Source organism: Rhinatrema bivittatum, chromosome 7 (genome assembly GCF_901001135.1).
Source record: "Rhinatrema bivittatum chromosome 7, aRhiBiv1.1, whole genome shotgun sequence".
Taxonomy (NCBI): Eukaryota; Metazoa; Chordata; class Amphibia; order Gymnophiona; family Rhinatrematidae; genus Rhinatrema; species Rhinatrema bivittatum.
In genome coordinates, this window is record NC_042621.1 from 45,164,896 (window position 1) to 45,192,840 (window position 27,945).

The window sequence follows — 27,945 nt, forward strand, 5'->3', positions numbered from 1 at the left end:
TTCTCTTATGCGCGTGGCCTTCGGAACAGAATTCCTACTAAAACACTGCGCGGGGTGTGATCAAAGCCCCCTCGGTCCGCTTGGGGATGGACCGGCTACTCTTTATCTATTCTTCACTTCTTCTATTGTTCCCATAATACTCGCCTGCAGGGGTCTTCCGATCGTCATGAAAGCCTTCTTCCCGGATCACCAGCCCAAAGGTCTCAGAGGATCTCCGTGGAATGACCCCCTCAGATACCTGATCACTGAACTCAGCGGTGGCCACTCACCAGGCAAGTCTGGGGGATCACTCCGCCACAAAATCCCCTGGACCAACTGGGGGGCTAAAATAGCGTCCCGGGTACCTCCTGGCTGGCTCGCCAAATGTAACCGTCTCATTTAGTCAGTAAGGAGGTCCAGACAACTGATCCGTAAAGATAGACTTTTATTGCCAGCAAGATGCAGCTAAGACAAAGGCTTAGTACAACTGCATGCCCCTCCCCTTCAGGAGCAGACTCTTATGTACTTTACAGTTCTTATCTTTTACACATGCGTTCTAAGCATTGCTGAGCAAGCATATTCCGGCTGAAGGGGCTACTGACCCCCTCCCTAGACACCCTGGAACTTTCGTGAAACTTCTCCCATGTTCTGCAGGAGAGGCTGCTGGGACTTGCAGTTCTGGAAAGGAATTCGCGAGTCTGCAGTAATACAGCCCATCACATAATACATCCATTGTTCTAATCTAGGTTACAGCAGTGAAAGCTTATCAGAGAATAAGAACAGCAAAGCCAAAAAAATGAAAATGTGCAATGTGCTGACAGAGTTTCTCAATGTCCTAATTACAGCTGTATTGCAGACTGTAAGTAAACCCGTCATGAAGCAGGGAATTCTGGTACATGAAGTCCTTTGTCAGGTTGAAGCCTTCAGACTCCTTCAGAGACACCACCCGTGGCACATAGAGGGAAAATCCCCTCTCCCAGGGTAAATAAAGAACCAAAAAGCCTTGAAAGGAGATTCCTTTCTCGCCACCAGCAACAAATCTAGACCCTGGGGAAAAGAGACATTAAAGAGCTAGCCCGGATTGGTTCCAGTTCCAAAGAAATACGCTAATTTCTTTTATGGCCCCATTGGTGTTAGGACTGCACTTGGAGATAGGGTTACAAAGATCTTACACATCTACTGGAGAGCTCTGAGTGTTATTACTATATAATATATATACGCCTTCCTTTAATAGTGTAAAAACAGATGATTTAAAATACACCAAAATAAAGCCGAAAATAAACACTTTATGGACCAGAGGGCAAAAGACCAGATTTAAACACGAGTATGAAGGCGGGGTCACTGCCATTCCCAGCACAGCGGTCTTGCGCGTCTGACATTGATGACGTTAAAGTGCTGTCGCTGCAGCTCCCAGCATGTGTTGGAAGTTTATGACGTTCACTTCCGGTTGCTGCCACTCAGCATGGCGGCGGTGGACGTGGAAGACGAGAGTATCCTGGCGTCCATCTTCCGGGACAGTTTCCCGGAGAGCTGGCGGGAGCGGCCGGACTTCGCTGCCTACCTGCTGGAGCTAAGCTCGTCTGGCCTGTCCAAGCTGCAACGGGAGCCGGATCGCCTGGCCGAGGAGCGGGCGCAGATCCTACAGCAGACCCGGGACTTGGCCTTCTCCAACTACAAGACCTTCATCCGTACGGCCGAGTGTACCGAGGATATCTACCGCCGCTTCGGCCAGGTGCAGGCCAGCCTGGCCCGCCTGCTTGATAAGCTGCCTGGCTTCCAGGAGAGCTGCAGGTGGGAGCCCGGGCCACTGGTATTGCCGGATATGGGCAGCCTGCCTCTCTCTCTCGGCACTTGTAAATCTCTCTCCTCCCTCCCCCAAGACTTCCCTCAGCCTCTAGCATAATAACATAACAAATGACGGCAGATAAAGTCCATCCAGTCTGCCCATCAAGATGTTTGGATTTATAACTACCTCGCCGTGTAGGTTTCCCCCTTGTCTTCTGTGTAGAGTTATAACTGCCATTCTGTAGGTTGCCCCCTTTCCTTCCGTTTATAATTGTAACTGCTGCTCCATGCAGGTTACCTCCTCATTTTCTGTTTAGGATGGTAACTGCCACTATGTGCAGGTTATTCACTCTGCCCACTGCTGCTCTGTGTATGTTACCTTAATGCTTCATTTTTATCCTCTTGCCACTTAATTGCCAAGTCTTCCACCACTCCTCCAGCTTTCTTAGGTCACTTTTCATTCTCTTTGTTCCTTCAGGGGTGTCTGCTGTGTTGCAGATCTTTGCGTTATCTGCAAAAAGACAAACTTTTCCTTCTAACTCTTCCGTTAAATCGCTCACAAAGATATTGAACAGAATTATCCCCAGAACCGATCCATGAGGTACCAAGTTAATTACTATTTTCTCCTCAGAGTGATTTCCATTTATTGCAATTTACTATCAGTCAACACATTTCTATTTCAGTCCACCAACAGAGATCCCACTCTCTGGCTGCTCATTTTATTCATGAGCCTCAAATACAGGACCATATGAAATGCTTTGCTAAAATTTTAGTAAACCAAGCCTAATGCTCACCTTTGCTCTAATTCTGTAGTCAGTCAATTGAAAAAATCGATCAAATTTATTTGACATTTCTCCAGTAAAACCATGTTGCCTCAGATCATCCAACCCACTGAATTGTTATATAGTTCACTATCCTTGCCTTTAACAGAGGCTCTATTAATTTTCTTACCACACCATCCTGCAGTTACTAACCTCCCATCTCTTAAGATTTTTGTAAAGAGGGACCACATCCACCATTCTCCAGTCCTATGGTACCACTCCCATTTCTAAGGATCTATTGAATAGGCTCTTCAGCTGAGCTGGATATACCTCGTCCAGCCCTCTGGCTTAGTCCACGTTCAGTTTAGCTAGCTGCATGTAAACATATTCTTCTGTAGCCTGCATGGTGTCTACTTCATTCTTATGTGTACCCTTACTAACCAGAAGTGATTCTTCTCTAAGATCCTCTTCAGAGAGGAGGAATCTAGACTGGACAGGTTGGTTAGATCAACTGGGTTATCTGCTTGTCATTTAGTATGCTGTTCTGTATTTTGAAGTGTGGGGCAAGTCAGTACAATGGCTTTATTTTAAATCAGGATTGCTGCAGAAGATTGTTTTACTTGTTTGTTAGTAAAGGGGGTAGTTTATATACAGTCGTGCTGGCAGAATTTGTAAGATGTGTAGCATTTTAAGAACTTGTGTGCAAATCTTAGTGGCATCCTTCCATCAGGGATGACTTGACTACATTGCAAGTCCCAACATCAATGTTTCGAAAGGTTTTCATCAGGAGACCTGCACCAGAGACTGACACTGGTATATGAACGGCAATTTTGAACAAGATTTGTTAAGTACCGTTCTTTATTGACTGACATTTGGGGCATCTAAATTCACATTTTAAAATCTTTTACGTTTGCCTCTCAAATTATACAAATGTTTTGAATGTTTGTTTAATTTGCACTCGTGTTTTGCTCATTAGTTATTTACATTATCACGTGTGTTTGCTTCTTGTAACCTACAGTCTGTTCTAGGTTAAAGCAAATTAGACATAGCACTTTAAAAAAAAAAAAAAAAAAAAAGCAGGAAAAGGTTCAGGGTGAAGAAGACATTTGTCGGCCTCCCAGGGGGTTGCCAGGTCCTGAGGGGACTATCCCTCCTGATTTTTGAGGCAGCTGTGGCCAGGGGTCGAGGGCCCTATTGCCATCTTGTTGCAGCGCTGGGCGTGATACCGGGGAGCCCGGCTCACTCACCCCAGGAGGACCAGGGCCCATAGGCTGCTGGGCAAGTTTGCTTTAAAAAAAAAAAAAAAAGAGAGATCTGTTTTGTTTTCTTGGACTCTCCCTTCCCTCATGGTCACTTTCAGGCTTGTGTCGCTGTTTTTCGCCAGTATTTAAAAGATTTAAATTCCAAAAGGGGAAAGCTTTTTTTCCTTAGTGATGCTGCGGAGGTCAGTGTGTTGTGCGTGCGGTGCGCACGCGACTCTCGAGAGACGGCCTGTGCTCGGCCTGTCTCCTGGGAGGGGAGGGAGCCTCCACGGTCCCTGGTGGGGGTCGTAGTTCATGTCCACACAGTCTCCTGGGCGTTTGGAGACCTGCAGCCTCCTTCTCCCGGTCCATTCCTGCTGAGTGCTGGAACGGGCGCCATTTTGAATTCCCTCATGTTGGCAGCAAGGTCGGCAGTGCTTGCGGCGGGGGAGGGGAGTCTCCCGCCGCCTTTGTCTCCTCGACAAATGGCCCCTGAGGGGGGCAAATCAGTGGGGCTTGGCTCAAAAGTAACAGGAAAACCCCGATGGGGATTCAGATTCCTCTTCTTTCGTCCTCTTTTTCTTCAAATGTTTTATTACATAAGGCCTTTAAGGCCAGGAAAGAAGAGGATGGCTGAAAAATCTTTTTTCTCGGAGCTACTGTCCAAGTCCAGAAAGCGGTCCAAGCTGGCTGAAAGCTCTGAGCCCTCTAAGATGAGACATCCATTAAGGTCAGTGGCAACCCAGAATGATACTGATACTTCTTCAGGGTCTTTGGATCTGGATGATCAGGACTTGCTATCCCAGCCTCCGCGGGGGGGTTGAAGGGGATGCGGACCAGCAGCAGGGTGCTGTGCGTGGGTTTCATGTTGTGGAGGGAGATGACCTGAACATAAGAAAATGACATACTGGGTCGGACCAAGGGTCCATCAAGCCCAGCATCCTGTTTCCAACAGTGGCCAATCCAGGCCATAAGAACCTGGCAAGTACCTAAAAACTTAGTCTATTCCATGTAACCATTGCTAATGGCAGTGGCTATTCTGTAAGTGAACTTAATAGCAGGTAATGGACTTCTCCTCCAAGAACTTATCCAATCCTTTTTTAAACACAGCTATACTAACTGCACTAACCACATTCTGTGGCAACAAATTCCAGAGTTTAATTGTGCGTTGAGTAAAAAAGAACTTTCTTTGATTAGTTTTAAATGTGCCCCATGCTAACTTCATGGAGTGCCCCCTAGTCTTTCTACTATCCGAAAGAGTAAATAACCTGAAGGTGGTCCATCTGTTTAGGAAGGAGGAGCTTGGACCTCTTATTCCCGCTATTTTGGGGGAATTGGACATTGAGGCTCCCCAAGAGGAATCCCATTTGGGATCTACGGATCCGGTGTTAGGCCTGCGTGGTCCACCTACTTCCTTTCCTTTTCATTTCTCGGTCACTGACTTGCTTTTCCGGGAATGGGACACCCCTGATTTACACCCCTGAAGGTTACTAGGGCAATGGACAAGCTATATCCTCTGCTGGAGGATGCTTTGGACCTTCTTCGAGTTCCCAAGGTGGATGCAGCAAGGTCAGCAGTCACTAAGAAGACCACCATCCCAGTTACGGGATCGATGGCCCTCAAGGGCTTGCAGGATCGAAAGCTGGAGCTTCAGCTCAAAAAGATTTTTGAGGTTTCAGCACTTGGAGTCCGAGCTGCGATATGTAGCAGTTTTTTTCTTTGAGAGCTGGCCTTCGGTGGGTGCAACAGCTACAGGCCAACGAATTGCTGTCTGAAGGGGAAGCTCTTCAGGCTGGGCGTCTTGAAGCTGCGATCGCTTACTGTGCAGATCCCCGTTATGACCTATTATGGACTTCTGCCAGGTCCATGGTTTCCGCTCTCTCGGCACGTAGACTGTTGTGGTTAAGAAACTGGTCTGCAGATGTTTCTTCTAAATCCCAGCTGGCGTCTCTGCCTTTTAAGGGCAAGTTACTGTTTGGAAAGGAGCTGGAGGACATGATTCAGTCCCTGGGAGAGAATAAGGTTCACTGGCTGCCTGAAGATAGGCCAAGGGGTTCTTTCTCTTTTAGGTCTTGCTTTCGTTGGGGGTTGATGATCTCGTGCGTCACGATCATCCACTTCCTCCTTTCGGCAAAATACTAACAGGCAGCAGTCCTGGTCTCAGTCCTTTCGTGGACAGTGCTTCACCAGACCTGGAAACACCCAGTCTGCGCAGGGCAATAAGCCTCCACAATGATGTACGGCCGGTCCATTCCTTGGTTCCGGTTGTAGGGGGCAGGCTTTTTTTTTTTTTTTTACAAGGAATGGACCAAGGTGACATCGGACCAGTGGGTCCTTTCCGTGATAAGACACTGTTATGCTTTAGATTTTGCACGTCACCTTCGACATCGGTTTCTAGTCTCCCCATGCGCTTATGAGGCAAAGCGTTGGGCGGTACGGGAGACATTGCAGCACCTTCTTGAGCTCGGAGCAATTACGCCCGTTCCTCCTGCGGAGCAACAAAAGGGCTGATACTCCATTTATTTTGTGGTACCAAAGAAAGAGGAAACCTTCCAACCCATTCTCAACTTAAAGCGGGTCAACAGATGTCTTTGGATTCCCTGCTTCCACATGGAGACGTTGCGGTCCATTATTGCTTTAGTTCGAAAGGGAGAGTTCCTAGTGTCGCTAGATCTGACGGAAGCTTATTTACATATTGGAGTTCAGGCCACCCACCAGAAGTTCCTGAGGTTTTCCGTCCTAGGACATCATTACCAGTTTCGAGCTCTGCCTTTTGGCCTTGCCACCACGCTCAGGATCTTCACCAAGATAATGGTGGTAGTAGCGGCACAGCTGCGAAGGGAAGGCCTGTTGGTGCATCCATATCTGGACGACTGGCTGATTCGAGCAAAATAAGAGGTTTTGATACAGGAACACACTACATTCTAGTTATATTAGATCTCTCCACAGCATTCGACACAGTAAATCACAAAATACTACTCAATAGACTGAAATAAATAGGTCTCGTTAATAAAACAATAAAATGGTTTGAGTCATATCTAAACAATAGATGTTTTCAGGTACAAATCAAAAATACACTCTCGGACAAAGTCACACTGCTAACCGGTGTCCCACAGGGATCGGCCCTGTTGGCAACACTCTTTAACATTTATCTTCTCCCAGTATGTCACCTACTAGCGGGACTTGGAATCACACATTACTTATACACAGACGATATACAGCTACTGCTGCCAATTGTAAACACCATTGAAGAAACAATGAAACTTGCCAATATGTATCTTGAGATAATTAAACAGCTCTTAAATCAGATGGAACTGGTAATAAACCTTGACAAAACAGAATTCTTACACCTTGAACGTAAAAACATACACCACATTCAACCAACACTCACACTTAAAAATAACCAAACCGTTGAGCTAGCAACAAAAGTACGAAATCTAGGAGTAATAATTGACCCTGAGCTAAACATGAAACACATCTCATTGAAAATAAAAGGAAGGATATGTGAAACTAATGATCCTGAGAAGACTAAAACCTCTACTAACGTTAAACAATTTCCACACAGTTCTGCAGGCAATGATATTCACAAGTACAGACTACTGTAACTCACTACTTTTAGGACTACCACAATCTACAATTCGGCCACTACAAATATTACAAAACTCAGCTGCTAGAATTTTGACTGGCAAAAAAAAAAAAAGAACACATTACAGGAATGCTCGCTGATTTACACTGGCTCCCAATTGAACAAAGAATTCAATATAAGGCATTATGCATAATACACAAACTAATCCACGATGAAAAAGCTGACTGGCTTAACACTGCACTGCGTGTACATGTCCCGCAAAGAAACCTAAGATCTGCTAATAAAGCTCTACTAACTGTACCCTCTGTCAAAACAGCACGCCTCACGCAAGTTAGGGAGAGAGTACTGTCACTCGCTGGCCCCATGCTATGGAACACCATGCCACTCGAAATAAGGCTGCAGAGAAATTTCAAAATATTAAAAACCAATATGAAAACCTGGCTATTTAAACAAGCTTTTTATAAAGATAAAGAGAAGGAAAAAAGCAGTTAAGGACGCACCAAAACTAGAAGTTGTTACTTGTAAGCTACAAATGCACATTAATGTTAAATTCAATCCGCCTATGTTCCCAACATACAAGCTTAATTTACACACATAGTTTATTGAAATGAATTGTTACCGCACTATGATGGCACATGATTAATTTGTAATCTATACCACTCACAGTTTCATTGTTGTGACGGTTGTCTAACTTATTTTTTATTTTTTTTTTTAGAAATTGCCATGCTGGGTCAGACCAAGGGTCCATCAAGCCCAGCATCCTGTTTCCAACAGAGGCCAAAACCAGGCCACAAGAACCTGGCAATTACCCAAACACTAAGAAGATCCCATGATACTGATGCAATTAATAGCAGTGGCTATTCCCTAAGTAAAATTGATTAATAGCCATTAATGGACTTCTCCTCCAAGAACTTATCCAAACCTTTTTTGAACCCAGCTACACTAACTGCACTAACCACATCCTCTGGCAACAAATTCCAGAGCTTTATTGTGCGTTGAGTGAAAGAATTTTTTCCGATTAGTCTTAAATGTGCTACTTGCTAACTTCATGGAATGCCCCCTAGTCCTTCTATTATTCGAAAGTGAAAATAACCGAGTCACATCTACTCGTTCAAGACCTCTCATGATCTTAAAGACCTCTATCATATCCCCCCTCAGCTGTCTCTTCTCCAAGCTGAACAGCCCTAATCTCTTCAGCCTTTCCTCATAGGGAAGCTGTTCCATCCCCTTTATCATTTTGGTTGCCCTTCTCTGTACCTTCTCCATCGCAACTATATCTTTTTTGAGATGCGGCGACCAGAATTGTACTACTTAACGACGGTATAGAAAAGTTTTTAAATAAATAAATAATAAAAAATAAAGGGCATCATGCACAAATATCACAAAAGACTGCAAGCCGTCATTGATGCAAAAGGGGGCAATACACGGTGTTAAGAACTAAGGGTATGCAAACTTTTGAACGGGCCATTTCATTTCCCTTGTTGCTATGGTTGGTTTAATGACTGTGCTATTGTGTGATGCATAACAGTTTAATTTGAAACACGTTAAAAATAGCAAATATGACTTGTCTCGCTCATGTTTTCTTAAAATGCAACGCATCTTAAAAATTCTGCCAGATGCATGTAAACTTATGAGCACAACTGTATTTGTGTGCATAGGATAGTCTGTATGTGTAGGACAGTGTGTGTGTGTGTGTGTGTGTGTGTGTGTGTGTGTGTGTGTGTGTGTGTGTGTGTGTGAATGTCTGTGTGACCTGTGGTCTGCCCTGTAAACAGGAGCTTTGTGCAGCAGGCAGAGGAGATAGCCTGCAGTCGCCGGAAGAACAGCCTGACTTTGAATCGGCACACTGAGATTCTTGAAGTTTTGGAGATCCCGCAGCTCATGGATACTTGTGTCCGGAATGGCTACTATGAAGAGGCTCTGGAGTTGGCCACGTATGTGCGACGGCTTGAGAAAAAGCATTCCGGTATTGCAGTCATACAGGTATGCACTACGCGCTGCTATGTACGGAGCATGCAGTTGCAGGTATGCGCACCTAGCTGTCCTTAGTGAGTGGGCATTAGTTGCTGGGAGAGGCTGCTGGGTGATGAATTCCTTGTTACAAAAAAGCAGTTAAGTCTTTTAAATCTAAAGAAGACACTAACTCTCACCCTTATCCTGTCAGTTCACAAAAAAGTAAATGTATAGAAATGCTACAGTACAATCAAACTAGCAATATTCCAAGCACACATGGGATGTAAATAATTAAGCTAATAAGCTATTTGTAAGTAATTGCAAAATGAATAAGCTGTTCTTTCGTATAGCATAACTGTTAATAATTGTAAATTCTAACTGGCTACTATTGTATGAATACACCATGATGCATGCAAACTACTGTAATATGCCTCCTAGTTCTTCCTAGCTTAGTATATAATTAATTTTACTAACCATCCACTGTTATCCACTTTGAAGTGGCTGACTAGCCATGAAAGGGGGAATAAAATTAAATTCTAGCCTTCAGAGGGCAATGGAGCCTCTTGCTGTAGGTGAGCACCATACTGGGCTTTCACTGTGGTAGAGCCCTTGTTTCGGGTGGGTTCTGTACCGGGTATGTAGCTGTAGAGAGCACTATGCCAGGTGTGCAGTGGTGGGGACAGCCAGGGCTGTCTTTGGCAGGAGGGGAACAACAAATCCAGGCAGTTGCCCCAGGCCCCTCATGGCAGCCCCATCTCCAGCAGCAGTATTCCACCCCGCGGTAGTAACAGCATGCTCATCCTCCCTCCTGCTGACAGGAGGTGGGTCTCTTACTTGCTGCCACTGCCTCTGCACATTTTTATGTGTCTGAGTCAGCAGAGGTGGCAGCAGTGAATAAGGAGCGCGGAGTGAGAAGGGGGAGAGAGAACCACTAGTGGGAGCATGGGGAGAGGGAGGAAAAGCACAGGAAGGTGGGGAAAGAGGAATCAATAGGGTGGGGGATAGAAGAGAAAGGCATGAATGTTTTTTTTTTGGGGGGGGGGGGGAGAGGAAGGAATGAGTCGTGTGTGTGTGTGTGGAATATTAAGGGGATCCTGCACTGACAGACTTAACCAGGATCAGCAATGCCTTGAGCACCCTGTGTTTGATACTTCCTGGAAGTGAGACTGCAGTGAAGGATGTCTCCCTGTGGATCACTTGTACAGTACAGCGAAGAGAGACATCCTTACCTTGGAAGTGAGCTGGCCTGACTGTTCCTCAGTCCCAGGCAGACAGCGGCAGACAGGCCCCTTAACTTGGGAGACCTCGGACACAGTATTGTGACAGCAAAATTGGGCATCTTGACAACAACAAGATGAGTGGGCGCCTCATGCTAAGCATCATGGATGCTGAGGAGAGACTTTTGTAAAGGATGCAGTTGCTGGGAATGTGGGAGATGCTAAGGTTTATCACCCTGGGATGTAGGGGATGCTTCCGCTTCCACACCACAGAGATGATAGGAATATGGGTGCCCTTCTCCCCCCCCCCCCCTCCCTCAGTATAGGTGTCGCCCCTTGTCCACCATACCATGAAGGCTGGAGTTGTGTGTGGCCCTCCTGTCAGCCCACACTGTAATGGCTGTTGGGTCCTTCCCTTCTCTCGATTCACCCCTTGATGGCTTTAATTGTGGGTGTACCTCTTTCCCTCAAATCATCATAGTGGGGCCTCCTTCCTCTGCTCCTTTGGTGGGGTTGGAATTGTGGGGGATGCTTCCTGGGGAGGCTAGAAGCTTACTATGCATGTATACAGTAAACTTTGGCTTTGATTACAGAGCATTGTTGGGGAAGTTCGTCAGTCAGCGCAGTTGATGTTGGAGCAGCTGGTGCAGCAGCTTCGCACGGGCCTCCAGCTACCTGCCTGCCTGCGTGTCTTGGGCTACCTGCGGAGGATGGATATCTTCACGGAGGTGGAACTACGTGTGAAGTTCTTGCAGGCACGTGATGCCTGGCTTCGTTCTATCCAGAACTCCATTGCCGAGGATGACCCCTATTTTCACATCATCAAAACAATTGAGACATGTCGCGTTCACCTTTTCGACATCATCACAGAATACCGTGCTCTCTTCTCAGATGAGGACCCCTTGCTGGTGCCGTGTGGTGAGCAGACGCTGAGCGAGGCTGCCATATTCCATGGCTGGGTGCTGCAGAAGGTCACACACTTCCTGCAGGTTTTGGAGTGTGACCTGCAGAAGGGGGTTGGAAGTCGCCTGGACTCACTGCTGGGCCAGTGCATGTACTTCGGCCTGTCGTTTAGCCGTGTGGGAGCTGACTTCCGTGGACAGCTGGCACCCATCTTCCAACGGGTTGCCATGGTTACTTTCCAGAGGGCAGTTCAGGAAGCAGTGGATAAATTCCAGGAGGAAATGAATTCCTATACCCTGATATTGGCCCCTGCTGTTCTGGGCAGCAGCACCATTTCCCCTGTCCCTGTGCCTAGCAGCCAGCCTGGAACCCTTCAGCCACCCATGGCCCTGCTGGATTTCCCCCCCCTCGCCTGCTTCCTAAACAGCATCCTGACTGCATTCAACGACCTCCGGCTTTGCTGCCCTGTGGCACTGGCCCAGGATGTGGCTGTCTCCCTGGAGGAGGCCATTAGCCAGGTACAGACCTATCAGCACCGCACCAGCTCCTCTCCTGCATCCATGCGTGCACACTGTATATACGGACACAGTAAAGGAGGAGAGGAGCATTGGACTTCTTTAATACATGTATCATTGTCTGGGATCAACAGATCCAGAATTCACAGATTTTGTTGTTCATTCTTGGGATATTTATGACATCTTTTGCATTGTTCAGATACATTTACGAATACCGTGAAAGAGCAGAATAGCCCTGAGTACTTGGGATGGAAGGTGCTGAGACTTCTCGGATTTCCTTTATCTGTAAGAGGAGAGTCCAGGCTCAGCCTGCTCACTTGTGACACCCTGATCCTTATTCTGTTTTTAATACTGAAATTTGTTGCATTAAGCAGAGCATTTCTTAACTCCCCCGCTGCTCAGGGAACAGCCCTCCCCACCCCTTTTTTCAGGACAACATTTTCACACTGTTTGATTCTCGCATTGGACTTCTGCTCTTTGGGTGGCTGCGGATGCTGTGAAGGCAGTGTTCACAGCCCCTGGGGGGGGGGGGGGGGGGGGAGTGCCAGCCATTGAACTACAGCAACATTTAGTGGCCTATGTGAGCGAGCCACGGCTTGTGTTCCTATCTAAGGATCATCTCTACAATGGCGGGGCTGAGTTGGGAGAGGTATATAAAAATTGGGAAAAACTTCAGGCAGTTGAGAGAGGGAGGCATATGGCACCATAGCCCAAAAGCTGAAAATGAAAGTAGGGAGAAAGTAGGGATATGCATTTGTTGCTCCATTTGTTTGATTTGTTTCAGCGGTAAGCACAATTTCAATGAATGGATAATGCACGCGCAGAAATGAATGGTGTGTGTATGCGCTGAGTACATATGCACACACCATTCATTTCTGTGCGTGCACTATCCCTATCCATGCCGAAATCAAATGAATGGAGCAACGAATGCACTTGCCTAGAAAGGAATAGGATGAAAAAATGTGACCATTATTGAAGTGTCTCTCACTCATGCAGGTGACCAAGATCATCTTGGCCTTTCACCAGGCAGAGGAGGCTGCCTTCAGCAGCAAGGAGCAGGAGCTCTTCGTCCAGTTCTGCACTGCGTTCCTAGAAGACCTTCTGCCATACCTGAACCGCTGCCTACAGCTTCTCTTTCCTCCTTCTCAGATAGCACAAATCCTTGGTAAGAGAGTAACTGAGGGACCTTCTGCTTTTTCACCATCCTTTCTTTCATTGGGTGAGCAGAGAGTTGGACTGGGGAGAGTGCTAGATGTAGTGTACTTGGATTTCCTTATGGATCCTCATAGGTGACATAAATAAACTGAGCAACATAGGTATAGGCCCGACCATGATTGACTAGACTAGAAACTAGTTGAGTGGGAAGCAACACAGGCTAGTAGTAAATGGAGTAAACTTGGAGAAGAGGGGGGTTGCCAGTGGTGTGCCACAGGGATCTGTCCTCTTTAATATTTTCGTTAGTGATACTGAGGAAGGCCTTTTGGGAAAGGATTGTCTTGTTGCAGCAGTGTAACCATGCAGGAAGGAATAGAAGGCATGAGGAGGGGGTCTAGGAACTGTCTAGAGTCTGGTTGCTAAGATTTAATGCTAAAAAATGGGTTGCAAAAACCAATGGGAGCAGTGTACGTTATCAGGGTTAAATTCTTCTGTGCACAAAAGAAGCGCGGGATCTAGGGGTGATCTTATCTGATGAGCTTAAGATGGCCAAACAGACGAGGGAACGACAAAAGCCAGAAGGATGCTTGGCTGTAGAGTGAGAGGAAAGAAAAAAAAAAAAAAGGTAATATTGCTTTCCCTGTACGTACCCGGATCAGTCCAGACTGACTGGGTTGTGCCTCCCTTCCAGCAGATGGAGTAAGAGAAAAAGCTGAAATGCCACCCCCTCTTAGCCCGATGTGCCACCTGCGATCCTTCTGTATTTCTCTGACTCCAGCAGATGAAGGTGGCAGAACCTGCAGTCCTGATCTTTTTAAAAAAAAAAAAAAAAAAAAGGGTCTTGTTACCTTTCTTTGCCTTTGGCTAAATCAATTAGTGGATAAAGACCAGAGTAGTTTTCCCCCTACGATTCAGAAAATGATCACTAAATTGAGAAGTTGGAAATCTCTGCCCTTATCGCTCCAAGGTCGTATTGCTGTTATCAAAATGGTGCTGGCGCCTCAGTTATTGTATAAATTGTTGATGTTGCCTTTCCTGCTCCTCGTGAAGGATCGATGTAGTCTCTATAGAGAGATCCGTCGTTTTTTATGGCAGGACAAGAGGGCGCGCCTTTCCATGGCTACCTTGATGGGGGCCGCCAGTTGATGGTGGGTATGGGCTCCCGAATTTTTACTTTTATTCTTTAGCTGCCAACTGGCGCTTTTTGGGAGACTGGTTGTTCGATTCTGCTGAATATACTGACCCGGTTCTGATACGCATGATGTGTAACCCAATAGAACCAGGGCTGGTGCTTCACCTTTCTGCAGAGGCCTTTCTACGCTTGCCAATGCGATTTATATTGATTACAACTGTGAGGAAGGTGTGGGGTATTCTTCGTAAGATGCTGGGACTGTCTCCGTATGTATCCCCTCAATACCCAATGCGTGATGGTTCATTGATAGCTAAGTCCTTACTCCCCTTGAATCATTCTTTTAAATTGAGCTCCCATTGGTTACTAGGGGAAATGCTGGACTCCAATTCGGGGGCTTGCTACACTTTTGATAAATGCATAACTTTATTTGATTTCACTCCCCAGCACTTTTTATTGTATGGGTCTGTACGGGCACTGGTGAACGAGCTAGTGCGGGGGATGGCGGGGAAGATCAGTAATGTCCATTATTCTGCTCTCATTACTTGTTTTCAATCCCGCAAGGGATCTCTTTCGTGCCTTTATTCCTTTTCCCACGTGATACAGGACTATACTACGTACCAAAAATTGCTTCCCAAATGGTCTCGTGACTGTCAAGAAGAGCTGGAGGTGCAGGTGCTCAAGAACTCTTATATGTCCATCAATCTGATGACTAATAACGTGGGTCTTCGTGAAATGCAGCAGAGAGTTTTTCATAGGATTGTGTATTCTCCAGCTAGAGCAGCTTGTATGGGCATAGTGGACTCTGCAGTGTGCCTCAAATGCTCTTACCCAGTTGCTTCCCTCATTCACTGCTTATGGGATTGTCCTCGTATCCAGACATTTTGGACTTCCATTCGCCAGTATATGTCACAGCTGTTTGCAACTGCTATCCAGTGGTCATGTTCTTTTTGTCTTCTTAATAATGATGTGGGAGAACAAAGTCTTAACATAGATAATGTTGGTTTGATGGCCAAGGCCTGTCTTATGGCTAAGAAATGTGTATTGGTAAAATGGCTGGATGCAGATTCTCCGACTCTTGAGATGAGGTCATCTCTGATGACGGAAATGTACCTGCTGGAATATGGATCGATGTACAAGCGGTTCTCTCCACGGAAAAAAAGAGTGTTTGAGGAGATTTGGGGTCACTACTATAGATTTTTATCACCTCAAGAACGGCAGCTGGCGCCCTTGGGGAGCTCCTAGATCCCTGCCACTTCTCATGCTGGATAGCCCTAAAGGGGGCGCATGCTAGATTATGTATGTATGGGTCGCAATCTGGTTCCTCACACTGTCCGGAGATTCTCTTGGGGAGGGAGGGGGGGGAGGGGAAGGGGGGTGGTGAGGGTCTGGGTGAGGGTAGTAAATTGGAAAAGTATTTTGTGGGTGACGATGTGTTGTATTATTACTTGGTTGTTTAAGTGTGTTGTTCACCCATTAAACATATTTTGAAGAAAAAAAAAGACAGAGTAGTTTAAACAAAAAAAAGGGCGCTTTGAGCTCTCGGGTCTCCGGAGGTATTTTGTAGTGTAGCTGCTTTCCTTGTCACAATGCCGCGCAGATCGCGGTGTTCAGCCTGCGGGGAACCGGCAGCGTGGCTCTCCAGCGATGGCCTCTGCTCCCGATGCATTCCCAGGGAATTGAAGGCCCTTTTAAGTTCTTAGCGACGGCAGGGGAACGTCCCCTGCGCGATGGCATAGTGCAGGGAGACGTTTGCCGGCTCAGAGGCCTCGGCCTGCTCTGTTCCCGATTTAGTGCAGGAACGGTGGCCATTTTACCTCCTCCAGGCTCTGGCGCGTTGCAAGGATCGGGGGAGGGTAATTTCCACCTCAGCTCTCGCATCCGAATTTGAGCCCTGAGAGGCCTCGAGATCCGGTGCCTGACTCCCCCCCCCCCCCCCCCCCCCCCTCCGCAGTTTCAGCACCCTTTTTCCTCCCAATTTGTGCTTTTGTTGCACAAAGCCTATATGGAGGCAGAGGCTGATTTAGATTTACAGGAGCTTCCTCCAGCAGAGGTCCCTAAGCCTGCTGAGGGTCAGGAAGCTCCTAGGGTCCGAGTGGGTCCAGCGATTCCGGACGTGGTGGTAACTCCTCTCACTGATCTCCAGATCTCACGTCCCAGGATCCTCTTTAACGCGGACACGACTGATGATGTGGACAAATCCGCTCCAGTGGAAGGGGATGATCCGCGGGTGCTCAGATTGTTTCGCAGGGAAGAGCTAGACCCTTTGATCCCTCATGTGCTGTCGGAACTGGGTATTCAGGCTCCGCAGCCAATGGCTGAGCCTTCCTCGGGGGATCCTGTTTTGTCGGGTCTTTGGGCTCCCCCTAGAACTTTTCCTTTTCACCCGATGTTCTTACAGCTCATGACCTGGGAGTGGGACGCGCCAGAGGCTAGTCTGCGGCTCAATAGTGCTAGGGAAAAGATTTACCTGCTCCCGGAGGAGTCGTTAGAGCTGCTTAAGATTTCTTTTTTTTTTTTTTTTTTTTTTTTTGTAATATTTTTATTGAGTTTTTTTTAAACAGGAACAATCAACATAAAAAAAAACACAACATCCATTAATGTAAGACATCCACATCTAGAAAACTTCTTCAGAATACAACCATAACTTAAAGCAGATGCATCACACAATGCGTTAAATGCCCTGAGAATTATTGCCCCTTCCCCTTAGTACCTACCCACCCTCCTTCCCCCCTCCCTCCCCCTAGATTGCATGGTCGGCAAGAACCCAGCAAAACTTAGAACATCGCCAAAGCACGTATGAGCTAGGGCATTACACTGGTGTGCTCGGGTTGGTAGACTGAGCAGTAAGAGAATTGAGCGAGCCACAAACAGACAAAAGTTGGGACATCATATAGAAACCCCCAGAGAACCCCAGTTACTTTACTCAGCAGGGAAGGCCGTGAGGAGTAAATACCAGTACAGTGCCAACCCGCCATCCATACTCTGTTACTCCTTATCTGGAGACGTTGGGGACAGTGAGGGTGTCAAATATTCCAGAAACGGGGCCCAGATTACCTCATTCAACTTGCCCCCACTTATAGTTTGATGTTTAAGACAATACATTTCATGGGTACATAGATTCAGCATCTGGGTAAACCATTGATCCTTAGTCGGTACATCCGCAGCGAGCCAATTGGCAAGAATAACTTTCTTGCCAATCAACGCTGCTTTCAAAAGGAAACGCGGCATACCCGACTGTGCGGTTGACCTCGTTATCTGAGAGGCATTCCCAAACAACCATATGCTCGGATCCAGGGGTAACGAGCATTTCCACAGTTGTGTACAAAACTGTAATACCTTTCCCCAAAAAACCTGTATACCTGGGCAGTCCCAAAAAACATGGTAGTAGGATCCTGGGAGTCGTCCACATTTTCTACAAAGTGGTGAGTCGGAAAGGCCAAATCGGAACGCCTGTTCTGGAGTGATATACCCCTGCCATAAAAATTTGAATTGGGTTTCACGTAAGGTTTCATTAACAGTGATCAATGGAATCTCTGAGGAGCCCTTTAAAAAAACTGGGTAGGTGAGAGTGAATCCTGGCCATAGACTCCATTTATCAAACAAAGCTTGCAGTAAATGGGGCTGGTTACCCCTGGATCTGATCGCCTTGTAGTAGGTAGATATCGAAGGCGGTTTTTTAATAGGTCCAGCAAATAAGTCTAAGAGTGACTGGGTTATGTGCGTGTCCCCCCAATGGGTCTTGTGACTATGTAGGAAGTGCCTAACCTGTAAATAAGCATAAAAGTCAGCTCGGGGAATGGCATACTGAAGCTGAAGGTCAGAAAATGAATAGAGTGCCCCTTGAAGTGGGTGTATGAGTTGGTAAATATATTGGAGACCCCCTCTACTCCATCTCAAAAAAGGGGATATACCCTCTCCCGGTGAGAACCATGGGTTATCTACCAATTGGGATAAAGGAGTGACTCCTAGAGGTTGTTGAAATAAGCGGCACACGCGGGACCATGTGGCTCGACACGTTTTTACTAACAGGTGGTCCTTAATAGGGAGTGGGAGGCGAGCTACCGGCATATGGAGAAGGCCATTCAGAGACCCAACCCCATACCACGCTAGGAAAATCGGAGATGGGATATAAACAGAGGTATGAAATATCCAGTCCCTGATCAAACGTAGATTACAGGCTATGTTATAATAGATTAAATCCGGACACCCCAACCCACCGGCGGCCAACGGCTGTTGCAGCCTCCGAAGAGGGATCCGAGCCTTCCTGCCCCCCCAGAGGAACATTCGGAGTGTTTTGGAAAGAAGGCTAGCATCTGTCATAGAGATGCAGAGAGGCAACATTTGAAGTGTGTACAGCCATTTTGGCAAAATTACCATTTGATAAAGATGTATTCTGCCGGAAAGCGAAATTGGCAAGTTATGCCATCTGCGTAAGGTGTCTTGAGTGTATTTAATTTTAGGGGTGATATTTAACTTATAAATATCCGCCAGGCAAGCCGGGATGTGGACTCCCAAATATTTAAGCTCCCTAGAAGCCCATCTAAGTGGGAATGTTCCCTGCCAGTTTTGCTGAACCGTACCGGTAACATCAAGCGCTTCAGATTTTTCTCTATTTATTTTCAGACCGGCAAATAAGCCAAAGTCCTCCTGCAGAGATAACAGGGGAAGCAGGGAATGTGATGGGTTGGTTAGGAAGACTAAGACGTCGTCGGCAAAGGCCGCTATTTTGAGAGAGTGGCCAGCCATATCAAACCCTCGCACCTCCGTGCTGTCTAGTATCTTGTGAAGGAGCGGATCAATCGAAAGTATGTACAGAAGAGGAGAAAGGGGGCATCCTTGGCGTACCCCCCTCTGTATAAGCACTGGCTCAGAGCAGGTATTATTGACTATTATTTTCGAGGTAGGTGTTTCATACAAAAGCCGAATATAATCAACAAATGCCCCGTCAAACCCATATCTAGACAGCACCGAAAACATATATGGCCAGGCCACCCTGTCAAAGGCCTTCTCAGAATCGAAGCCCACGGCTATCGCCGGCCTATCCTGTTGTTGACAAAAAGCCATAGCCGTGAGCAACTTTAATATATGGCCCGTGGCTTTCCGACCCTTAACGAACCCCACCTGGGATGAAGAAATCAGGTTTGGAAGGATTACATTCAATCGTTCTGCCAGAACCTTAGCAAGAATTTTCAAATCACCATTAAGCAGTGAAATAGGCCGGTACGATTCTGGTTTTTCCACATCCTTTCCAGCTTTAGGGAGGACGATAATATGGGCACTGTTAAAATCTTTAGGAAAGGAGTTCTCTGCTAGTCCCTTAGAGTAGAAATCTGTCAATGGAACAGCAATCTGGGCACCCATCATTTTATAGAAATCATAGGCGAACCCTTCAGGTCCTGGAGATTTACCAAAAGGCATAGAGTCAATGATACGGGTGACTTCATACGTTTGGATAGGGCGATTGAGAAACTCCCTATGAGATCCCGAAAGGCTTGGCAGTGAAATGTCAGAGAAAAAATTTTGTTCAATTTCGAAGGGCGGGACTGGGTCAGCCTTATACAGGGAGGCATAAAACGTACGAAACACTTCACATATATCTGATACCGCAGATACTTTTGTCCCCTGCTTGGTACGCATATGGGCAACAACCGTCCTGGGTCTTTGCGCTCGAATCAGGTTTGCTAAGGGCTTGCCTATTTTGTTCCCAAATCTGAAATAGTTATGCCTAGATACCTGCAAGGCTTTGCTGGCTCGGATATGCAGAGCCGTGTTCAATTGGCTAAGGGCACTAAAATATCGTTTTTTGTTATCTTCCTGTGGGAGTCTCAACCATAGCTTTCTGGCCTGCTTGGACAGGGCATCCAGCCGCAGTATGTCCTGATTAAGCCTTTTGGCGCGGGAGGCTGTGTAACTTATAATTTCGCCCCGTAGGACTGCCTTAGCCGCCTCCCAGTATAACACGGAATCCTCCAAGTGTTGACTATTGTGGCCTTTGTACTCAGACCATTTGTCCCTTAAAAACTGTTGAAAGGCCTGATCCCCCCTAAGCTCTGAAGGAAAGCGCCAAATGACAGAACCCGGCCTGCGGAGGTCCAGGGATAATGAGATGGAAATGGGGGAATGATCCGATATCACTGGAGGTTCGATATCAGATTTGTGAATCCTCGAAAACCCCTCCTCGGCCAGGAGGATATAATCTATCCTGGACAGGGAGTCATGAGGGTGTGAATAAAAGGTGTAGTCCCTCTCAGAGGGATGGAGCGTGCGCCATACATCTAGCACTTTCAAATAGTCGCTAAAAGCTGCCACTCCCTCTCCGCGGGGCTTCCCACCCTGTCCTCGAACTGTGGACCTATCTAAAGTACAGTCAGCCACACAGTTAAAATCACCTGCCACTAGTAATAAACCCACTCTATGAGTCATCACTACATTCTGAAATCGATTGAGATAGCTCTGGGGGTTAGTCGTGGGGACATAAACGTTACATATCGTAACGAGAGTACCTTGCCAAGTCCCAATCACCATAACATAATGGCCTTCTGCATCCACAATAGTGTTATGTAAGATAAACCCAGCGGTTTTACTGATAAGTATGGCTACCCCCGCTTTTCTGTTCTTAACCTCTGCATAAAGGCATGTTTCGACCCAATCCCTCTGAAGCTTAAGACTCTCTTTCGCATTCATATGGGTCTCCTGCAAGCAAACAATATCCCCTCTAAGCCTCTTTAAGTGTGTCAAGACCTTCTTACGTTTGATTGGGGAACCCAGCCCATGCACATTCCAGGACACTAATTTAGCCATGAGTGAGTAGGATTAGACATAGAAATGACCGGTTTAAGAGATAATGACTCAGAGGGTGGAGTCCCAGCTGCCCCACCCTTCTGATCCCATTTAGGTGCCCCCACACGGTGCCCCTTCGCCCTGCCCCGTTCAAATACCAAATGCGTCCCTTGTGATACATCCAGGAGTATACATACACACACAACACTATGAGTCCACAACCATGCAATCCCCCTCCCACCCCCCCATCCCACCCCCAACTTCCCATCCTCCCCCCTCCCTCCAACCTGTATACCCAGCTGCCCCTTAGACTAAAGAAAAATGACTTTACTCCCCCCGTGAGAAGAGTCTAGTCCAGAGGTCACGTAGATAGGGCGCTTGGGTGCCCTGCTCCCCATGTACAGCGTAAAATCCTCTAAACGGAGAGTTCCAGCCAACCGCGTCCTCAGTCCATAAACCGACCCCCACTCCGATATGGACGCAAGTCTGGGCGTCTGTTCCAAAGGGCTGCAGCCCCCTGTGGTAGGACCAGCCGTTTCCCAAAGGAGCCAGGGGATGAAAAGTAACAAGCCTTAGTAAAAATTATGCATGATTCCAATGTCTTAGGCACCAAACAGGAAAAACTCAAACCCAGTGAGGGCACTCTCCTTCAAATGGTGGACAGGAAGTGAGCCGCTGTCTCCGAGTCCGAAAAACTATGTTGCTTGCCCTCGTGCCAAATTCGCAGGACCGCAGGATATTGAAGAGCAAATTTGATCTTGCGGTCAAACAAAGTAGAACAGACCGGTGAGAATTTGCGCCTTTGTTGGGTCACTAAGACCGAGTAATCCTGGGTGATACGGATTTTTTGGCCCTGATACAGAAGCTCCGGGGTCTTCTTATAAGCTAACCAAATCCTTTGTTTAACAGCCGAATTTAAAATTTTGGCTATTGCGATCCTGGGTCGGGTGTCCGAGGGTTTGCGAGCACCCAGCCGGTGCGCTCTCTCCACCCGCAGCTCTCCCTTTAGATCGGGCAGACCCACCGCTTCCGGGAGCCACTCCTCCAAAAAGACGCCCAGGCCTTTTTCATCCACCCCGTCCGGCAGGCCCAAAAAACGCAGGTTATCCCGGCGGAGCCGATTTTCTAGATCGTCGATCTTGTCCCTGCATTCTTTTAGGGCAGTAGCATGCGCGGTAGTGCTAGTTGCGATAGCCGTTTCCCTGTCCTCCAGCCCCGATACGCGTTCCTCCAGTAAGTCGATCCGCGGGCCCAAGACCTCCAGAGTCGCTTTTACTTCCGTCAGATTTTGAGCTATGCCCGCAAGTTTGTCATCGAGTGCTGCGTCAAGGGTTTCTTTTAGTATTTCTACCGTCAACGGCGCTCCTGGCGATTGCCCCGAGTCGGCACCCCCCGCCGCCATCTTGGGGTCTGCGGCCTTACCCTTCTCCTTGTCTCTCTCCCCGTTTTCCCCCTCGGGAAGCCATCGGAGGTGAAGGTTTGTTCATGTAGTGGACAATCGACATGAAAAGAAGGCAGCAGTGGTATTTGTGCCACGCTATAAAGCCGGTATGGAACGATGCCGGTAGATATTGGGGCAGGGCACCCAGAGCTGAGAGAAACACGTCTTCCTCAGCGCATCGCCCCACGTGACCCCGCTTAAGATTTCTAAGGTGGATGCGGCCGTCTCCGCAATCGCCAAGTGCACCACGATCCCGGTGACAGGAGCTGCTGTGCTTAAAGATCTCCAGGACACAAAGCTGGAGGTTCTTCTCGAGGATTTTTGAGGTTTCAGTGCTCGGCATCAGAGTGCCTGTTTGCAGTAGTCTCATGCAGAGGGCAACCCTTAGATGGGTGCAGCAATTGCTCACGGTTTAGGAACTGCCTCTGGCAGTATGGAGGCGGCAGTGTCTTATACTGCGGACGCTGTATGATCTTATCCGTACTTCATCACGTACGATGGCCTTGGCAGTGTCGGCCAAGAGGCTTCTTTGGCTCCGCAATTGGTCCACTGATATCTCCTCCAAGTCTCAGTTGGGTTTTTTCCGGTTCAAAGGAGAGCTTTTATTTGGCGATGAGCTGTAACATCTGATTAAGTCCTTGGGGGACAATAAAGTGTACAAGCTTCCGGAGGACAAGCCTAGAACTTCTAGGATCTTTGGTTCCTCTCGGGGTCGTTTTCGGGGACAGCGCCGTTATCGTCCTTTGCCCCTCAGCAGCTGTCTATGAGGTCCCAGGCTTGGGCTCATTCCTTTCGTGGCCGACGGCCTGCTCGGGATGGGGTCTCTCAACGATCCTCCAGCAACAAGTCTTCCCATTGGAGGTCGTCTCTGTTCTTCGAGGAGTGGGTCAAGATCACTTCGGATCAGTGGGTTCTAAACATCAAAGAAAATGGCTACGCTTTAGATTTTGCTTGCCCACTAAGAGATCTTTTTTTGGTGTCCCCTTGCGGATCTCGAGCAAAGCAGCTGGTGGTGGACCAAACCATGTCTCGGTTGAAAGCCCTGGGAGCCATTGTTCCAGTTCCGCCGGCTGAACACCAGACCGGCAGATACTCCATATATTTCGTGGTTCCCAAGGAGGGCTCCTTCAGCCCCATATTAGATCTGAAAAAAGTGAGCAAGGCACTTTGGGTACCTCGTTTTCGTATGGAGACTTTGAGGTCCGTCATTGCAGCCGTCGACAAAGGAGAATTTTTGGCCTCATTGGATCTGACGGAGGCTTACCTTCCACATAGGGATCCAGGAGCATCATCAGGTTTCTGTGGTTCATGATCAGGGGCGAGCATTACCAGTTCCAGGCACTTCCGTTCAGGTTAGCGATGGCCCCCCGCGTCTTTACCAAGGTGATGGTAATGGTGGCAGTGGCTCTCAGGAGAGAATGGATCTTGGTTCATCCCTATTTGGATGACTGGCTCATTCGAGCGAAGACTGAGGAGCTTTGCGAGTTGGCAGTTCGTTTGGTCTTGAAGCCTCTTCATTCGCTCGGATGGGTCGTCAACTTCTCCAAGAGCCAGTTGATCCCGTCACAAGTGTTGGACTTCTTAGGAGGCCGGTTCGACATGGCTATCGGTAAATTTTTCTCCGGCAGGAGCGGATAGACAAGCTGACACCTCAGATCCAGCGGCTGTTGGACCTATCGATGCCCAAAGTGTGGGACTCCTTGCAAGTTCTTGGCTCTATGGCATCTACTCTGGAATTGGTCCCCTGGGCCTTTGCTCATATGAGAGCTTTGCAGAGGGCATAGCTTTCCCGCTGGGATCCCAAATCTGAAGAGTTCTACTTACTCTCACGGTTGATCATCCTTGTGGCCCCCGGAACTTGGCCGTGGACGGCCCTTTGCGTCTGTCATCTTCCGAATCTACTTCGGCAGGGTCCAATATTTTTCGATCAGGCGGCTCGCTTCTGTCTAGTGGCTTGGCTTATGAAAGGAGACAGTTGAGGAAGAAGGGTTACCCGGATTCGGTTATTTCCACTCTCCTACGGGTGCACAAAACTTCCACTTCGCTCACATATGTTCGGGTCTGGAAGGTTTTCGATTCATGGTGTAGCGGGCTGAAAGTTTCGCCACGGCGAGCCACTATTGGGCAAATTCTAGTCGTCTTACAAGAAGGGTTGAGGAAAGGTTTGGCGTACAGCTCTCTTCGGGTGCAAGTAGCGGCTCTGTGTTCTTTAAGGGGGAACGCTGATGGTACATCCCTTGCGACCCATCCGGATGTGGCACGTTTTTTGAGGGGTGCCAAGCATCTGAATCCTTCGGTTCGTCCAGTCTGTCCTTCTTGGAGTCCGACTCTGGTTCTCCGGGGATTGTGCGGTCCTCCGTTCGAACCCTTCAAGCGGGCCACATTGAAGGACTTAACGCTCAAGGTTGTTTTCCTCGTGGCTATCTGTTCGGCCAGGCGGATATCTGAGATTCAAGTGTTGTCATGCAGAGAATCGTCCTTACGGATTTCGGAGTCTGGGGTATCACTTAGGATAGTACCCTCCTTTTTGTCGTAGGTCGTGTCTGTGGAGTTGCTGGCTTTTCGAGATTTAGATTGGAACTCCCCTCAGGCTCTCGATTTGAGGAAATTGAATGTCAGGTGGGTCCTCCTTCGGTATTTGGAGATGACTAATGATTTTCGATTGTCGGACCATCTTTTTGTCTTATGGAGCGGTCCTACGAAAGGAGTCACGCATCCAAAGCTACCATTGCCCATTGGTTGAAGGAAGCTATAGCTTCGGCATACATGTATCATGGGCAGCCAGTGCCAGATGGTCTAAAAGTTCATTCGATCAGACCTCAAGCGGCATCTTGGGCAGAAAGCCAGTGTGTTTCGCCACAGGAGATTTGCCAAGCAGCTGCTTGGAAATCTTTACACACTTTTTTGCTAAGCATTACCGTTTGGACGTCCAAGCCCCGGATGTCAGTTGTTTTGGCAGCAATGTGCTTCGAGCGGGACTCTCTGGGTCCCCACCCCATTTAGGGCAGCTTGGGTACATCCCAGCAGTCTGGACTGATCTGGGTACGTACAGGGAAAGGAAAATTGGTTCTTGCCTGCTAATTTTCGTTCCTGTAGTACCACGGATCAGTCCAGACACCCGCCCGAGGTATTCTGTTCTGGAGAGTCCGCTCGGTTGTTTTTGATTAGATTCTGCAGGATGTATCGAAGAATACGAAGATATAAAAAATACGCAACGCGAAATGTTCAAGTCAGCATTCCATAGTTCTCATAGTTTATTGTTGAAATAAGTTTTTGGTCTAGCCATTGATTGTTAAATTTTTCTTCATTCTGCTTTGATACTGATTATACTGAAAGATCCAGGTGGCACACCGAGCTAAGGGGGAGGGTGCCTTTCAGCTTTTTCTCTGACTCCATCTGCTGGAAGAGAGGCACAACCCAGCGGTCTGGACTGATCCGTGGTACTGTAAGAACGAAAATAAAACAGGTAAGAACCAGTTTTCCTTTTGTATAGGTCCCTGGTGAGACCTCACTTGGAATTCAGTGTACAATTCTGGAGACTACACCTTCAGAAGGATATAAACAGGATGGAGTTAGTCCACTGGGTGGCTACTAAAATGATCTGTGGTCTTCCTTATAAAGCATATGGGGACAGACTTAAAGGTCTAAACATGTATAACCTGGAGAAGAAAAGAAGGGAAAGGGGAGACAGACATTTGCCTCCAAGGAACACATGTACGGAGGTGGGCCTCTTTCAGTGGAATGGAGGCTCTGGACCCAGAAATATTTCTTTGTAGAATGAGTAGTGGACTCATGGACTGGCCTCCCAGTTGAGGTGGCGGTATGGTTGAGTGTCAAAAAAGCCATTTACGTTCGACACTAAGTACTGTTTAAGACTATACAGAATGAATACATGATTTAAACATTGTTTTGGTTGAGCATTACTAAAGAGCCATTTACATCTGATAAGTGCTTTATAAACTTGTTTAATAAAGATGATTAAAGAAAAAAATACATAAAATGGTATAAAGGGAGGATAGTAGGAGAATGGTAGAAGATTAGATGACAGTGCATTTTGAGGATTCTGTCTAAAGCCCATCGGGGCTGATGCAAAAAAAAAAAAAAAAGCGTTGAAAGCAGGCGCTGAGTGTTCAGCGCGTGCTTTCCTAATGCGCCCCCAGGCACCTCTCCTGGGGGTGCCATGCAATATTTAAATTAGGGGGTGCATTGTCAAGGAGGCGCTAGGGTCGATTGCGCACCCCTAGTGCCTCCTTGACAGTGGGAGCCTGCGAGCAGTCGTCTGTCCATTTTTCCTAATCGGCGCACAGCCGTGGGTTCGGGAAACGGAAGCTTGTTAACTGAGCATCTGTTTCCCGAACCTGACCGCCGACACTTTTTTTTTTTTAAGTTTTTTAAGTTGTACAGAAAAGCAGTATTTTCTGCTTTTCTGTACAACTTTTGGGAGTGCTCAGAAATTAATGTTAATTTCTGAGCACAAAACTGCGTTTTAGACTTTTTCTTTTTTTGCATTTTGACTGATTAACTAATAGCCCCATCAGCATGCATTTGCATGTGATGAGTGCTATTAGTTTCGCCGAGTGTTGGGGAGGAGCTAATCCCCTTGTTGCTTAAGGGGATTAGGTTGCGCCTACACAACCCGCATCCAACTGCAGGTTAAATAGTGTGCTCGGCCCGGTTGTGGGCATAAGACAGCAGCTTGCTTTGGAGCATTGCTTGAACTGATAGCATTCTCTTTTCTATCACCTTTTTATTTCAGCCTTTAAAAAATATTTACTCCGGGGAAGGGGGGTTGAAGAAACTAGCTTTAGCATTTTTTCCTATGTAACTTTTTTTTTTCTGTATTTTACCCATGAACAGCTTTTCTCTTCTCTCCCTTCCCAGGAGTTCCTGCCACCCAGCTGCAGCAGTATGGGAACCTTGGCTACATGGATGTGACTGTAGTGCAGGAGGCTCTGGTTTCTCTTCTGCCACAGAAGGAGACTTTGTTTCTGCCAGAGAGCAGTATCAGTGGGGAGCCAGCAGCTGCCACCCAGGAGAGCTTGCTTTCTTTATCAACAACTGATCCTGAACTGCAAGAAGAACCAGTGGAACTGAAGTGCGAGGAGAAGAGGGAGCAGCAGTGCCTTGCTGACAAGGGGGTACCAGAAAAATACACAGAGCCTGCGGAGACTCTGGAGTGAAGCCCAGTATTAGCCATAACACAGTACATGGATGAACATGCCCATGCTTTTTCTGGGTATCTTACACTGGGCAATGCTGCTCGCTGGATGCAGTCTGTTGAGGCCTGTACAGAGGGAGGGATGGGCACAGGGTTGTGCCTGTGTGTGGATCAGGCCTGTGAGATTAGTTTGGTGGTGGGTGGCTGGATTGGAGAAGCAGAGTTTACATGTTTATTAAGGGGCGAAGTTGCTGTTTAATAATCTCTATATACGTCTTCCCTCTGAATAAAATAAAAACCCTTTAAGTTTTGGATCTTTCAGGTAGTAATGTTATGCTT

The 27,945-nt window shown here is 47.4% G+C and overlaps 1 protein-coding gene across 3 annotated transcripts; it reads left to right on the top strand.

Moving 5' to 3' along the window:
- Window positions 1–1,345: 1,345 nt before the first annotated feature.
- COG8 (component of oligomeric golgi complex 8) lies at window positions 1,346–27,925 on the top strand. Of its 3 annotated transcripts, XM_029608306.1 has the most exons (6): window positions 1,638–1,770; window positions 2,243–2,365; window positions 9,128–9,335; window positions 11,116–11,943; window positions 12,937–13,105; window positions 27,306–27,925. In XM_029608306.1, exons 2-6 carry the CDS (start codon window positions 2,361–2,363, stop codon window positions 27,626–27,628), a joined length of 1,533 nt encoding a protein of 510 aa, XP_029464166.1. In that variant the 5' UTR covers window positions 1,638–1,770; window positions 2,243–2,360; the 3' UTR covers window positions 27,629–27,925. The 3 variants fall into 3 exon arrangements, with proteins under 3 accessions (XP_029464164.1, XP_029464165.1, XP_029464166.1); XM_029608304.1 differs by lacking the exon at window positions 2,243–2,365 and having other exon boundaries at window positions 1,346–1,770; XM_029608305.1 differs by lacking the exon at window positions 2,243–2,365 and having other exon boundaries at window positions 1,346–1,770; window positions 27,330–27,925.
- The last annotated feature ends 20 nt before the right edge of the window (window positions 27,926–27,945 follow it).